Raw genomic sequence first — 13426 nt, 5'->3', positions numbered from 1 at the left:
ACATTGGTAGAGCCTGGCTTCGAGCCTTGTACCATGTTTCGATATCCACTCCTATATAAGGGGGATGCTTGGAACTTTGTAAACCTTGTTGCTCCAACTATTCTATACAAGATCAATAACAATTCTATCTCTCCTTTCCCTCTAACTTACTCGCTCGAGACTAACACTTTCATTTATTGCTTTCGTACTTGTTCTTCATTTATTGCCGGATATTGACCATAAAGAGCCTCCTTTAATCATATTCTAGCTGTTAGTCCCTTCCCGGTTACACCGGATAGCTCGAGCCCGAGCCCAGGCATCGACCTCAAGGCACGGACAGCAAGCCCCTCGGTTTAATTATAGCTTTATTCTAGCTCGCATTTTATCTTTTATCTCCACATATCTAGCATCAATTGCTCTAACAACTAGCATAAAAATAGATCATGTATTTTTCGAGTCCCACCAACAAATTTAATTGTTATTACCATTTTCACGGTAAACAGTTTGGTCCCCGCCGTGGGGCTAAAAATAATAGTTATTATTTTTTTGTTGGTTTCATTACACAACGCAAGTTGCCTTTCACACTTTTTCTTGTACAGGATCTTCGATTTCAGGACAAAATGTATGGCTCGGTGAACAGAGTGGGGAACAAGAACCTCGAAAATAGCAAAGAGAAGGACATGACTACTCCAGATGTCGGTACACCACCGAACTCAACCCGGGCAGAAGGGGAGGCTCTCTGACACGACGTCCACATGATTATTGGAGGAACTGATGTTCCCCAAGGACCCATGTTCAAACGGACGAGAACGTCCACTACAGAAGAGGGACCGACCCGAAACCATGTGCCCGAAGACACCCTCTCGTTCAGCGAGGAGGACCTCGAGGCCATAATAGAACCACACAATGATGCAGTGGTGATCTCGTTTCTTTTAAACAATACCAGGATAAAGCGTGTACTCGTGGATCCAGGCAGCTCGGTCAACATTATTAGATCAGAGGTAGTAGAAAAACTGGGGCTGCTCAATCGAGTCGCCCCCATCCCTCGAGTCCTCCACGGCTTCAACATAACTGGCAATGTTACGAAAGTAGAGATCACCCTCCCGATCGACACGTCCGGCGCAATTTGAAACATCGAGTTCCAAGTCATGAACGGCGACATAAGGTACAATGCATTACTCGGCAGGACTTGGATACACAACATGAGGACAATACCATCAACCTTACACTAGGTGATAAAGTTTCATACGAAGGACAGCATCACGACCATACACGGAGAACAGCGGGCAGAAAAAAAAATGTTCGTAGACCCCCGAGGACGACGAAGAAGATTTCTTCGCTCCTGGAACCTTCGTCGCCTTCGAAGAATCAGAGGCGGATAAATCGACAGTCGAAGAGCTGGAGTAGACCATTTTAATCGAGCACCTTCTGGATCGTAAGGTATACCTGGGAATGGGATTAACCCCCGAACTCAGGATAGGGTTCATTCAATTTCTTATTAACAATATCGACTGTTTTGCTTGGTCCCACATAGATATGACAGGAATTCTGCTGGAAATAACCTTCCACAAGTTGAGCATCGATCCCAAATATAAACCCGTAAAGCAGAAGAGAAGACCATAGTCTGAGGTAAAACATGCCTTCATCAAAGAAGAGGTAACAAAACTTCTTAAAATCGGATCCATTAGAGAGGTAAAGTACCCCGAATGGCTGGCCAACGTAGTAGTAGTGCCTAAAAAGGGAAACAAGCTAAGAATGTGCGTATATTATAAAGACTTGAATAAGGCGTGCCCCAAAGATTCCTTCCCATTACCTAATATTGATCGTCTGATCGATGCTACGGCCGGCCACGAGACCCTCACCTTTCTTAATGCCTACTCGGGGTATAATCAAATCCAGATAGATCACGAGGATAGGGAAAAAACCTCGTTCATCACAAAGTATGGTACCTACTGCTACAACATAATGCCCTTCGGGCTAAAAAACGCAGGGGCAACGTACCAGCGCCTAGTTAATAAAATGTTCGAGCATCAAGTAGGTAAATCAATGGAGGTATGTATTGATGATATGCTAGTTATGTCCCTGCATGCAGAGGTCCATTTTACCCATTTGCAGGAAACTTTCAACATCCTCAGAAGTTACAACATGAAGCTCAACCCCGAGAAGTGCGCCTTCAGAGTGGGTTCGGGCAAATTCCTGGGCTTTATGGTTTCAAACAGGGGGATCGAGATCAGTCCCGACAAAATAAAGGCCATCGAATAAATCATGGTGGTGAACAATGTAAAGGGCGTCCAACGACTAACAGAGAGGATATCGACCCTGGGCAGATTCATATCAAGGATCAGACAAAAGCCATCATTTCTTCACTTTACTCAGAAGAAAGAGCAACTTCGAATGGACTCCAGAATGCCAACACGCCCTAGAAGAACTAAAACGATACCTGACTTGCCCACCTTTGCTGCACATGCCAAAGGAGGATAAAACAATATACCTATACCTGGCCGTGTCTGAAATAGAGGTAAGCAGCATGCTGGTTCGAGAGGAGCAAGGTACACAATTTCCTGTTTATTATGTAAGCCAAACCCTAGGGGACATCGAAACCCGGTATCCCTATCTAGAAAAATTTGCTCTCGCGCTGATAAGCGCCTCGCGTAAGCTGAAGCCCTATTTTCAATGCCACCGTATGTGTGTTCTATCGATGTACCCCCTCCGGAGCATACTACATAAACCCAAGCTATCAGGCTGATTGGCCAAATAGGCGATTGAACTCGGAGGGTATGATGTCGAGTACCAACCTCAAACGGCCATCAAGTCCCAAATTCTAGCAAACTTCGTGGCCAATTTCTTGCCATCCCTCATACCCGAGGTAGAGAGGGAACTTTTATTAAAGTCAGGCACATCTTCTACGGCATGGACCTTGTTCTTAGACGGTGCCACGAACATAAGAGGATCCGGGCTTGGTATAGTCCTAAAGTCACCCATTGGCGGCGTAATCAGACAATCCATAAAAACCGCAAAATTGATTAACAATGAAGCCAAGTATGAGGCTATGATTGCAGGTTTAGAATTGGCAAAAAGCTTGGGAGCCGAGATCATTGAGGCGAAATGCGATTCGCTCCTCGTAGTAAGCCAGGTGAATGGGAAGCTCGAGAGGACAGGATGCAGAGGTACTTGGACAAAATCCAAATCGCATTACGTCGCTTCAAATAATGGACCTTAGTCCATGCACCTCGAGAGTAGAACAGCGAGGAAGATGCCCTTGCAAATCTGGGATCTTCAGCTGAAGAAGAGGACCTACTTCTCGGAGCTGTTGTCCAATTATTTAAATCAGTGGTAGAGGAAGGTCACACATAGATTAATTCTACCAGTCTAACATAGTATTGGAGAAATAAGTATATTGATTATTTAAAAGAGGGGAAGCTGCCCGCAGATCCAAAAGAATCGAGGGCCCTTCTAACCAAAGCAACTCGATTCTCGCTCGATGAAAATAAGACTCTGTACAGGAGAACTTTCGATGGCCCCCTAGAGGTATGCTTAGGGCCAGGTGACACATATTACTTACTCCGAGAGATCCACGAGGGTACTTGTGGAAATCATTCCGGTGCCGACTCCTTGGTCCGGAAGGTGATCAGAGCAGGCTACTATTGGGACAGCATGGAAAAAGACACCAGAGAATTTGTCCGAAAGTGCGACAAATGCTAGAGATTCGCTCCCATGATTCCCCAACCCGGCAGGCAACTACATTCCATTTTATCACCATAGCCATTTATGAAATGGGGAATGGACATCATCGGCGCTTTGCCGACGGCACCAGGTAAGGATAGATTCATTTTATTTATGACTGACTACTTTTCAAAATGGGTGGAAGCACATGCCTTCAAAAAAATAAGAGAAAAGGAAGTCATCAATTTCATATGGAATCACATCATATGCCGATTCGGAATCCCATCCAAAATAACGTGCGACAATGGGAGGCAGTTCATCGAGAGTAAGGTAACACAATTCCTTGAAGATAACAAAATCAATAAAATCATGTCGACGCCCTACCATCCATGTGCAAATGGCCAGGCCGAATCCACAAATAAAACCATTATTCAGGACTTAAAGAAGAAACTAGAGAGCGCTAAGGGAAAATGGAGAGAAACGCTTCCCGAGGTGCTATGGGCATATCGAACAACTTCAAAATCAAGCACCAGGGAAACACCTTTCTCTCTAGTATACGGCGCCAAGGCTTTGATACCAGCTGAAGTCAGGGAGCCGAGTGCCAGATTCCAGCACCCTAATGAGGGCTCGAACAATAAGGCCATGACAACAGCCCTCAAACTACTCGATGAAAAGCGAGAAGCCTCGTTGATCCAGAAGGCCGCCCAGAAGCAGAGAACTAAAAGATACTATAATAGGAGAACAAATCTTCTGTATTTCGGGATCGGGGACTTAGTCCTAAGGAAGGTTACTCTTAACACCCAAAACCCTAATGAAGGGAAGTTGGGCCAGAACTGGGAAGGGTCGTACCGTGTCCTCGGAATAGTCGGCAAGGGATCATATAAGCTTGGCACCATGGAGGGCGAATAGCTTTCGAGCAACTGGAATATATCGATGCTAAAATGGTATTACTGCTACGGCACCCGATCGAAAAATTCCGCAAAAATCCTCGAGCAAACGTTGCACTCTTTTCCTTTGACCAAGCTTTTGTCCCGAAGAGGGTTCTACCGGCAAGGTTTTTAATGAGGCGACATCCACGCGCTACCTAAGGAGGATCCAACAAACATACAAAGCTTCTTTTGCAATCAACCTCGAACACTGGAGGGCACTACATTGAGAGGTCATCCAGTCGGCGGAACCAGGGAACGACAAACTAAGTTCCAATAGGAAATAGTGTACCGGGACAAATGGTCAAATGAACCGTGTCCGCATAAGCTAGTCTCATGGAAACAAAACAACATGTACTTATGCCAAACAATCAAAGAATATCATTCGCCAAAGCATCTCGTACTCCAAGGAGAATTCAGCATTTCCACAGCAAGGATCGCTCCGCCAAGAAAGCTTCGAAATACTCGGAGACAAGCGTCAACAACTCATAAAGTACAAGACCTCAGGGTCGGAATCTACATACTCATAAGCCCTTAATAAGACAACTCTGAGCTTACAAGTAACAGCCTCTGAGCCTAAGCAAACTCAATGACTTAGAGACTGTCACTAATCGCTATTCGTTAAAAGACCCGGGGTCGTAAGACCCCAAGCGGGAAGGCTCGATCTCAAATAAAAACTCGCACTGAGTATCAACAACTACACCTGTAAGACCTCAACGGCATGGAAAAGTTGTAAGACCACAATAGGCATGAAAATACTATAAGACTTCAACCAAGGCATGAATCAAATTTGCACTGAGTATCAAAAACTACACCTGTAAGATCTCAACGACATGGAAATGTTGTAAGACCTTAAAAGGAATGAAAATACTATAAGACCTCAAGCAAGGCATGAATCACACTTGTATTAAGTATTAACAAAACTGTAAAACCTCAAAAGGCATGAAAATTTTGTAAGACCTTACTACAGGCATACACTCAATCCTGAATTTTGGGCTATATATCGCATTTGTATGACTCCGAAAGGGCATACCCTCGATATAGACGCCTAAACTACCACACTCGGGATAAAAAATGGCTCCATCCAAACACAAATGACTATGGTCATACGGCTATACCAGCCGAATTAACGCGACTCGGAGATGCCTGACCGTCGCTATAAAATCATAGGTCATTACTTCGAATCTACTTCGAAAAGAACCAGTTAAACATGCTACCCTTGACTAGAAAACAAGCTTCGACCATGTCAGCTCCAAATCACAAGGCTTCGAGCTACTCAACCTACGAGCTAAACCTTCCGAGGTGCTCGAACATCGCCGCAAATGACTTGAAATCGAGGTTATTCCCGAACCGATGACAGGTCAGGCAAAATCATTTCAAAAGTCCTTAACGAGAGGAAAACAAGGCTTATATATGCCTAAAGGCAAAGCATAAGAGCCATTATCGCCAGCCTAATGAGCATCAAGGCCACACACACTAAAAGGTCACATCGACCAAAAGCGTAAAAGAAATTGTCGTCAGCTTAAAATTTGAAATCTTGAGGGTCAGAGTGACTCGAGTCGTAAGCCGATTCGGAGACTAGATCCAAAATAGTTAACTACATATGCCTAAGGGAAAAGCATAAGAGTCATTGTCTCCAACCTAATGAGCCTCAGGGCCACAAACACTAAAAGGTCACATCGACCAAAAGCGTAAGAGCCACTGTCGCCAGCTTAAAATTTGAAAGCTTGAGGGTCAAAGTGAGCTCGAGTCGTAACTTGATTCGGAGACCGAATCCAAAATAGTTAACTACACATGCCTAAAGGCAAAGCATAAGAGCCATTGTCTCCAGCTTCATGAGCCTTAGGGCCACATACATAAAAGGTTGCTTCGACCCAAGGCGTAAGAGCCGTTGTCGCCAGCCTACGTAAACACAGAACTTGAGGGTCAGCTGTGCTCGAGTCGCAACCTGACTCGGAGACTAAACCCAAAATAGTTAAAATACAAATGCCCAAGGGCAAAATGCAAGAGCGACTGTCGCCGTCCATGCAAACACAGAAGCTTGAGGGTTGAATAAGCTCGAGTTGAAGCCCGGCTTGGAGAATAAACACAAAATAGTTGAGAGAAGCATAAGAGCTCTAACGCCAGCTTACAGTAAAGGTCGCATCGACTAGGCACATAAAAGATCCCGAGCCTGCCTAATGAACCCCAGGAACATACCACGAATCTAAACATTCTTGGAAACTCTAAAAACAGGAGCACCCGGCCGAATTCCCGACAAAAAAGGGGAGTGGAAGAAACAAAGTCGCATAGTTTACTTTATACATATGCCAGTATGAAAGTACTATATACAAACAGGAAAATCAAAAGGAAAATCAACAGGATCCTAATCTATTGTTAAGCCTACATTCTCAATGGCTCCCCAAGGGTTGCACCATGACAACTACGAGTCCCCTAACGGCCCCTTCTCAACGACATCTTCTCTCTTCGGGGATCCACCCTCATTTTCAGCACCATCCGAGCTGCCATCTGACACACCTCCAACAGTCTGTTTTCGAGAAACTGACCAGTCACGATCTGAGCTCGAGGTCAATTCGGACTAGCCCCCTCAAATGCCCTCTCAACCCAAGCATTTGCGACAATAGCTTCCTTCCAATGCGAGGATACAAACGACTCGGCTTCGGCTTTGATCCGAGATAGTGCAACCACCAGTTCAGAATGGAAACCTCTGTACTTGTCACTATCCCCCTTCGCATCTAAGAGCTGATGCTCGACTAAGGTTACCTTCCCCTGGAGGGTGTCCCTCTCGAAAGTCATTTTGTTTATGTACCGACTGAGCTCAGAAATTTCAGCATCTCTGGCCCAAAGCTCCACTCTCAGCAGGGCATTTTCCTTCTCAAACTGCACAAATAAGGTCTGAGATGTTAAAAGCAATAGAATCTCACAAAGATTCAAATAATAGTAAACGGGGGATGAATAACCTGCTCGGTAAGATAGGCTTTCTAACGCTCTCGACGGGTCACCTCATCCTGGTACTGGGTGAAAGCCTGGCTATAAAGCGCTTTAGCCTGAAGCCACGTAAAAGGACAAGTTAAAAAAACAAAGATCAGAGAAGCCTAGAGCGGCGGACGAGGTTAGCAAAAATTACCCGCTCGCAAAGTTTGCCCATCTCGCCAAAAACGAATGAAGCATCAACCTCGGGACCTCCCTCAAGAACGGTCGGTGACCTATCGAGCACATATTTGCCTTTGACTAGTGCCCCTGCTTCAGAAGGCTCTTCACACGGACATTTTGCACTCCATGCGGCGGTAGGACCACTCCCTGAGGGAAATCAACAACGATCACAGGGTTAACAAGATCAGTCAAAGCCTCCGTCACTTGTTCACCCTGGACCCCAGAGTCGGGCCCCTCCGAGCTGCCCACCAAGGGCGCCTCAACTCGGGGAGAATTCTGGCCACCAACCAACTTGGGGGTAGTGTTCGAAACTCCATCCATTGCCTCTCCAGTGCAAAGATGGGCCACAGCGGCATCAGGCTCCGGTTCGGAAGTAGGATTAAAAACTCTTCTTATATAATGCACCCAATTAGGATTAGAAGGAAAAGAATAGGGTAAGCACATAACGGTAACCATCTTTCCTAATTCTTCATGATCTCTATTTGGATCGTAATATAAAATACCTCTGGTCACAGTGTTAATTCCTGGTTGAACTAGATTTGAACCTGTACTAGGGTTAACATCAGAATCTACATGTGTTCCCTCTAGCTGCGCTTTCATTTATAAATATATAACTTTATCTCTAGGGTGTGTTTTTATGTGCCTAGTCAAACTACCCGTGCCACTACGGTCTCCAGTATATTTATGCGCCAGTAATTTCCCACATGTTTTACACTTAGCCTTATTTTATTCTCTTACTTGAGTAAAAAAATTCCAAACTAATGATGTTTCTAGGCGTTTAGGAGGTTGTCTATTAAAACTAGGGATTTCTACAGGTGGGTCGGGCGGTACATCAGTTGGGTTATTAACAGGACTAGTAGGTGTATCATCTAAATCCGATTGGGTTTCATATTCATCCTCATTTTCCTCATCATTTTCAAAGATAGTTTGATTAGGATAAAGAGCATTCATAGTTTCATCATCTAAATTTTGACCTGGTGCAACATTATGGCAAAATTGACTATCAAAAAATTGAAAACAGGGGTTATCACTATTAAGAATAATAGGAGCAGCAGGACGTCTACCAGGTCTAGGTCGGGGAGCCGAGGGAAGGGTAGTAGGTTGGCCACTACTTTCACCAGTTTTAGCTTTATCCTTACCACCAAAAATATTTTTCAAAGAAAATGCCATATTAATTATAATTATACTAAATAAAACTAACAAAAGTATAATATTAAAACTTAAGAGTTGGAATGCGTTTACCGAATTGCTGAACAACTTCTTGAAAATTGAAAATCGTTGAAGACTTCAATTCACCAACTTCACAATTTTTCACGAAATTTCAACAATAAAATAAGCAATTATAGTAGAGAGATTGAGAGAGATTGATGAATTGGTGAGTAAAAATGAAAGAATGAGGGGGTATTTATAGTTGAGAATTGGGAAAAGTGTAATTATATAAAGTTTGAGATTAAAATAAAGTTTGGGGGCCAAATGGCTATTTTTGAAAGTTCCAAACGGTCAAAATTGCAGCCCAACGACTACATTTTAAATTTTTGACCGTTGCTATTTTTTTTAATTTTTTTTTTTAAAAAGTAGCCGTTAGGCCCGGTAAGACCAGCCCAGGCCCGCCAGCCAGTCCCGGGCTTAGCGGTCCCGGGCTCGTGGCCTATTTTATCATACCCGGCCCGCACCGGGCTTTTTGCACCATTAAGGACCGGCCCACCAGGACCGGCCCGCCAGGCCCGTTTAGCCCGTTAGGACCGCGGGCCCGGTTCGGTCCCGGTCCCAGTCCGGCCCACAATACAGCACTAGGCCAACATGTTAGGGCAAGTATTGGAAAGCCACAAGATCACCTTTCACGAAGATGAACTGCCACCTGAAGAACTAAGTTACAACAGAGCCCTGCACATCACAGTACAGTTTGAGGACAAATTCATTGCTAGAGTCCGAATAGATGGGGGTTCAAACATCAACATTTATCCATTAACTACTCTGAAAAGGTTGGGTAAAGATTTCCAGGAGATACGAGCAGGGAGTATGAATGTGAAAGCATTTGATGGGTCTCAAAAGGCCACTATTGGGGAAATCAACCTTTGTTTACAAATGGTCCCGACTTGGTTCGATGTTGAGTTTCAAGTATTAGACATATCTGCGACGTACAATCTCTTAACTGGGATGACCTTGGATATATGCCGCTGGAGCTGTGGCTTCTACGCTACACTAGGACGTGAAAGTTTGAATGGAACCATTAGGAGGTAATCATTCACGGAGATAGAAGTTATCCCATTTACACCAATCAAACTGTCCCGATTGTCAAGAATAGAAGAAAGTCGGGTGGAGAAACTTATCACCGCATCGAGCGTGTCAATGCAATTGAGAAAGATAAATGGTGGAGCAAAAATATAGAAAGCATACTGGCATAGTCAGGTTATGAACCCGACAAATGGCTTGGGAAGAAACTCTAGGGCATTACCAAACCAATACAGTTCAAACGTCACGGTACAACCCTTGGGCTCGAATATCAGTATACATGGCAAGAATATGATGATTGGTCGCCCCCATGGCGTGGTCCCCATTACCCTCTTGAGCAGCCAGTACTGCATCTGAGTCAGACCTTTCACCAGGCCGACACAATAAGGGGGTTTGAAGAAGACGAAGCTTTGGCTGGGCTAAGGAACCTGTTTCTAAAAGACAGAGATATGGATTGGATTGTGATAGTTGATGATGAGGAGGAAGAAGACCTCACTATTTAGACGGTGGAAAGGGGAGAATTTCTCAAGAACTAGACTGCCACACCATCAAAGGACAGACGAGTCCCGAGGTAGCATGGCTATTAATATTATTTGAAAAACAAGTCTTTTTGAGCATTTAGTTTTTAAAATATCTTTCTTTCAGTATTTTTTGTTTTGGAAAACATTGTTTTGAAGTAATTCAGATGATATTTTGTTTAACGTTTCAACATTTATCAAATAATTTGATGTTTTGTTATCGTTATCTTTCATATTTTTCTTCTACAGCATTACTATTTCTAACCTTGATGAACTAACGATTGTGACATGTAATGAGACAATGCAACATAAGGATAGTGACTCAAAAGAAGAGGATGAGATACCTGAGGAAGCTATCAGAGAAGTTGAGAATTTTGAGAACAAACCTAAGACCAACCTAGACGAAACCGAGGCAATCAATTTGGAAGATTCTGAAACCATCAAAGAAACTCGCATAAGTATTCGCTTGTAACCGTCAGAGAAGAAAGAATACACTCGTTTCCTAAAAGAATATGAGGATATTTCCGCATGTTCATATGATAACATGACCGGCTTGAGCACATCCATAGTGGATCATAAGTTGCCTACCAATCCAATGTGTCTGCCGGTGAAGCAGAAAGTCAGAAAGTTCAAACCAAACATGAGCCTAAAAATCAAGAAAGAGGTCACTAAGCAGATCAAACCCAAAGTCCTCAGGGTAGTTGAGTACCCAACCTGGTTAGCCAACATCGTACCAGTTCCGACGAAAGATAGGAAAGTCAGGGTGTCTGTTAATTATCGAGATTTACACAGACCAAGTCCCAAGGATTATTTCCTACTACCAAATATACATATTTTGATCAACAATTGCACCAAGAATGAACTCCAATCCTTTGTAAATTGCTTCGCGGGTTATCATCAAATTTGGATGGACAAAGAAGATGTAGAGAAAACAACTTTCATTACACCATGGGGGTGTACTGCTACAAAATGATGCCATTCGGTCTGAAGAATGCTGGGGCCACCTATATGAGGACCATGATGACCATCTTCCATGATATGATACACAAGGAAATAGAGGTATATGTTGATGACGTCATCATCAAATCCAAGAGGGCCACAGATCACATAGTAGACTTGAGGAAGTTCTTTGACAGGATACAGAAGTACAACTTAAAATTGAACCTCGCAAAATGTGAATTCGGGGTTCCTGTAGGAAAATTGTTGGGATTCATCGTCAACCACCGAGGAATCGAGTTAGATCCGTAAAAGGTTAAAGCTATCCAAGAGCTACCACCACCGAAGAGCAAAAAGGATGTGATAAGTTTCTTAGGACGCCTCAATCACATCAGCCGCTTCATAGCACAGTCCACAGCAATATGTGAACCCATCTTTAAAATGTTGAAGAATGATGCTGAAACCAGTTGGACTGAAGATTTTCAAAAGGCTTTTGACAGAATTAAGGAATACCTGTCCATGCCACCAGTCCTGGTCCCGCCGGATCTTGGGAGACCTTTGCTACTCTGTTTGTCCATACTAGATGGGGCTTTCGATTGTGTTTTGGGAAAACATAACTAGACAGGAAGAAAGGAGCAAGTCCTACATTACTTGAGTAAGAAGTTCACACCTTATGAAGCACGATACTATTTGCTAGAACGTACTTCCTGTGCTTTGACATAGACAGCTTAGAAATTGAGGCATTACTTCTGTGCCTATACCACATACCTCATATCAAGGATGGATCCTCCAAAGTACAGCTTTCAAAAGCCTATGCCTACCGAGAAGTTAGCCAAGTGGAAAATATTGCTGAGTGAATTCGATATCATCTATGAAACTCAGAAGGCAGTCAAAGCACAAGCGTTGGTAGACCATCTTGCTAAAAATCCTGTAGGAGGAGAATACGAACCACTAAAAACGTATTTTCCTAACGATGAAGTGTCATTCATAGGAGAGGACATTGCTGAAGCCTACGACGGTTGGAGAATGTTTTTCGATGGAGCTGCAAACTTCAAAGGATTGGGTATTGGAGCAGTCTTTATGTCAGAGATAGGTCAACATTATCCACTATCTGCAAAGCTTAGATTTCCATGCACCAACAATATGGCAGAATATGATGCTTGCATCATAGGACTCAATTTGGCCATCGACATAAATATACAAGAGTTGCTGGTAATTGATGATACAGATCATCTTGTACATCAAGTTCAAGGAGAATGAGCTAAGAAAAAAACTAAGATACTACCATACATGTACCATGTGCAAAAACTGATAAAGAGGTTCACAAAAATAGAATTCAAACATGTTCCAAGAATCTACAACGAGTTCGCAGGCACACTGGCTACTCTGTCTTACATGATACAACATCCGGACAAGAATTTTATCGATCCCATACTAGTTAGGATCCATAGTCAGCCAGCTTATTGTGTGCATGTTGAAGAAGAAACAGACGGAAATCCATGGTTCCACAACATCAAGGAATACTTGGTGTAAGGAGACTATACAGAGCAGGCGAATCATACTCAGAAACGCACACTGCGTAGGGTGTCCAATCATTTCTTCCAAAGCAGAGGAATTATGTATAGGAGAACACCTGATCTAGGACTATTAAGGTGTGTTGATGCCAAAGAAGCTTCCAAATTGCTTGAGGAAATACATGCCGGGACTGGCGGTGGTCCACATATGAACGATTTTGTTCTAGCCAAGAAAATACTCAGAGCTGGATATTTTTGGATAACTATGGAAACAGATTGCATCCGGTATGTCCAAAAATGCGACCAATGCCAGATACATGCAAATATGATACGAGTGCCGTCGAACGAACTCAATTCAACAAGTGCACCTTAGCCTTTTGTTGCCTAGGGAATGGATGTCATTGGTCTGATCAAACCCACTACTTCAAACAGGCAAAGGTTTATTTTAGTGGCCATTGATTACTTCACAAAATGGGTAGAGGTTGCGTCTTACAAAGCTGTAACC

General features: G+C 43.5%; 1 protein-coding gene across 1 annotated transcript; it reads left to right on the top strand.

Moving 5' to 3' along the window:
- Nucleotides 1-12187: 12187 nt before the first annotated feature.
- On the top strand, nt 12188-12667 carry LOC138876051 (uncharacterized). Its single transcript, XM_070154938.1, has one exon. The coding sequence runs from the start codon at nt 12188-12190 to the stop codon at nt 12665-12667; it is 480 nt and encodes a 159-aa protein (XP_070011039.1).
- The last annotated feature ends 759 nt before the right edge of the window (nt 12668-13426 follow it).

Source organism: Nicotiana sylvestris, chromosome 8 (assembly GCF_000393655.2).
Source record: "Nicotiana sylvestris chromosome 8, ASM39365v2, whole genome shotgun sequence".
Classification (NCBI taxonomy): domain Eukaryota; kingdom Viridiplantae; phylum Streptophyta; class Magnoliopsida; order Solanales; family Solanaceae; genus Nicotiana; species Nicotiana sylvestris.
Note: the sequence above shows the minus strand (reverse complement) of the source record. Positions and strands in the feature narration are given on the sequence as shown.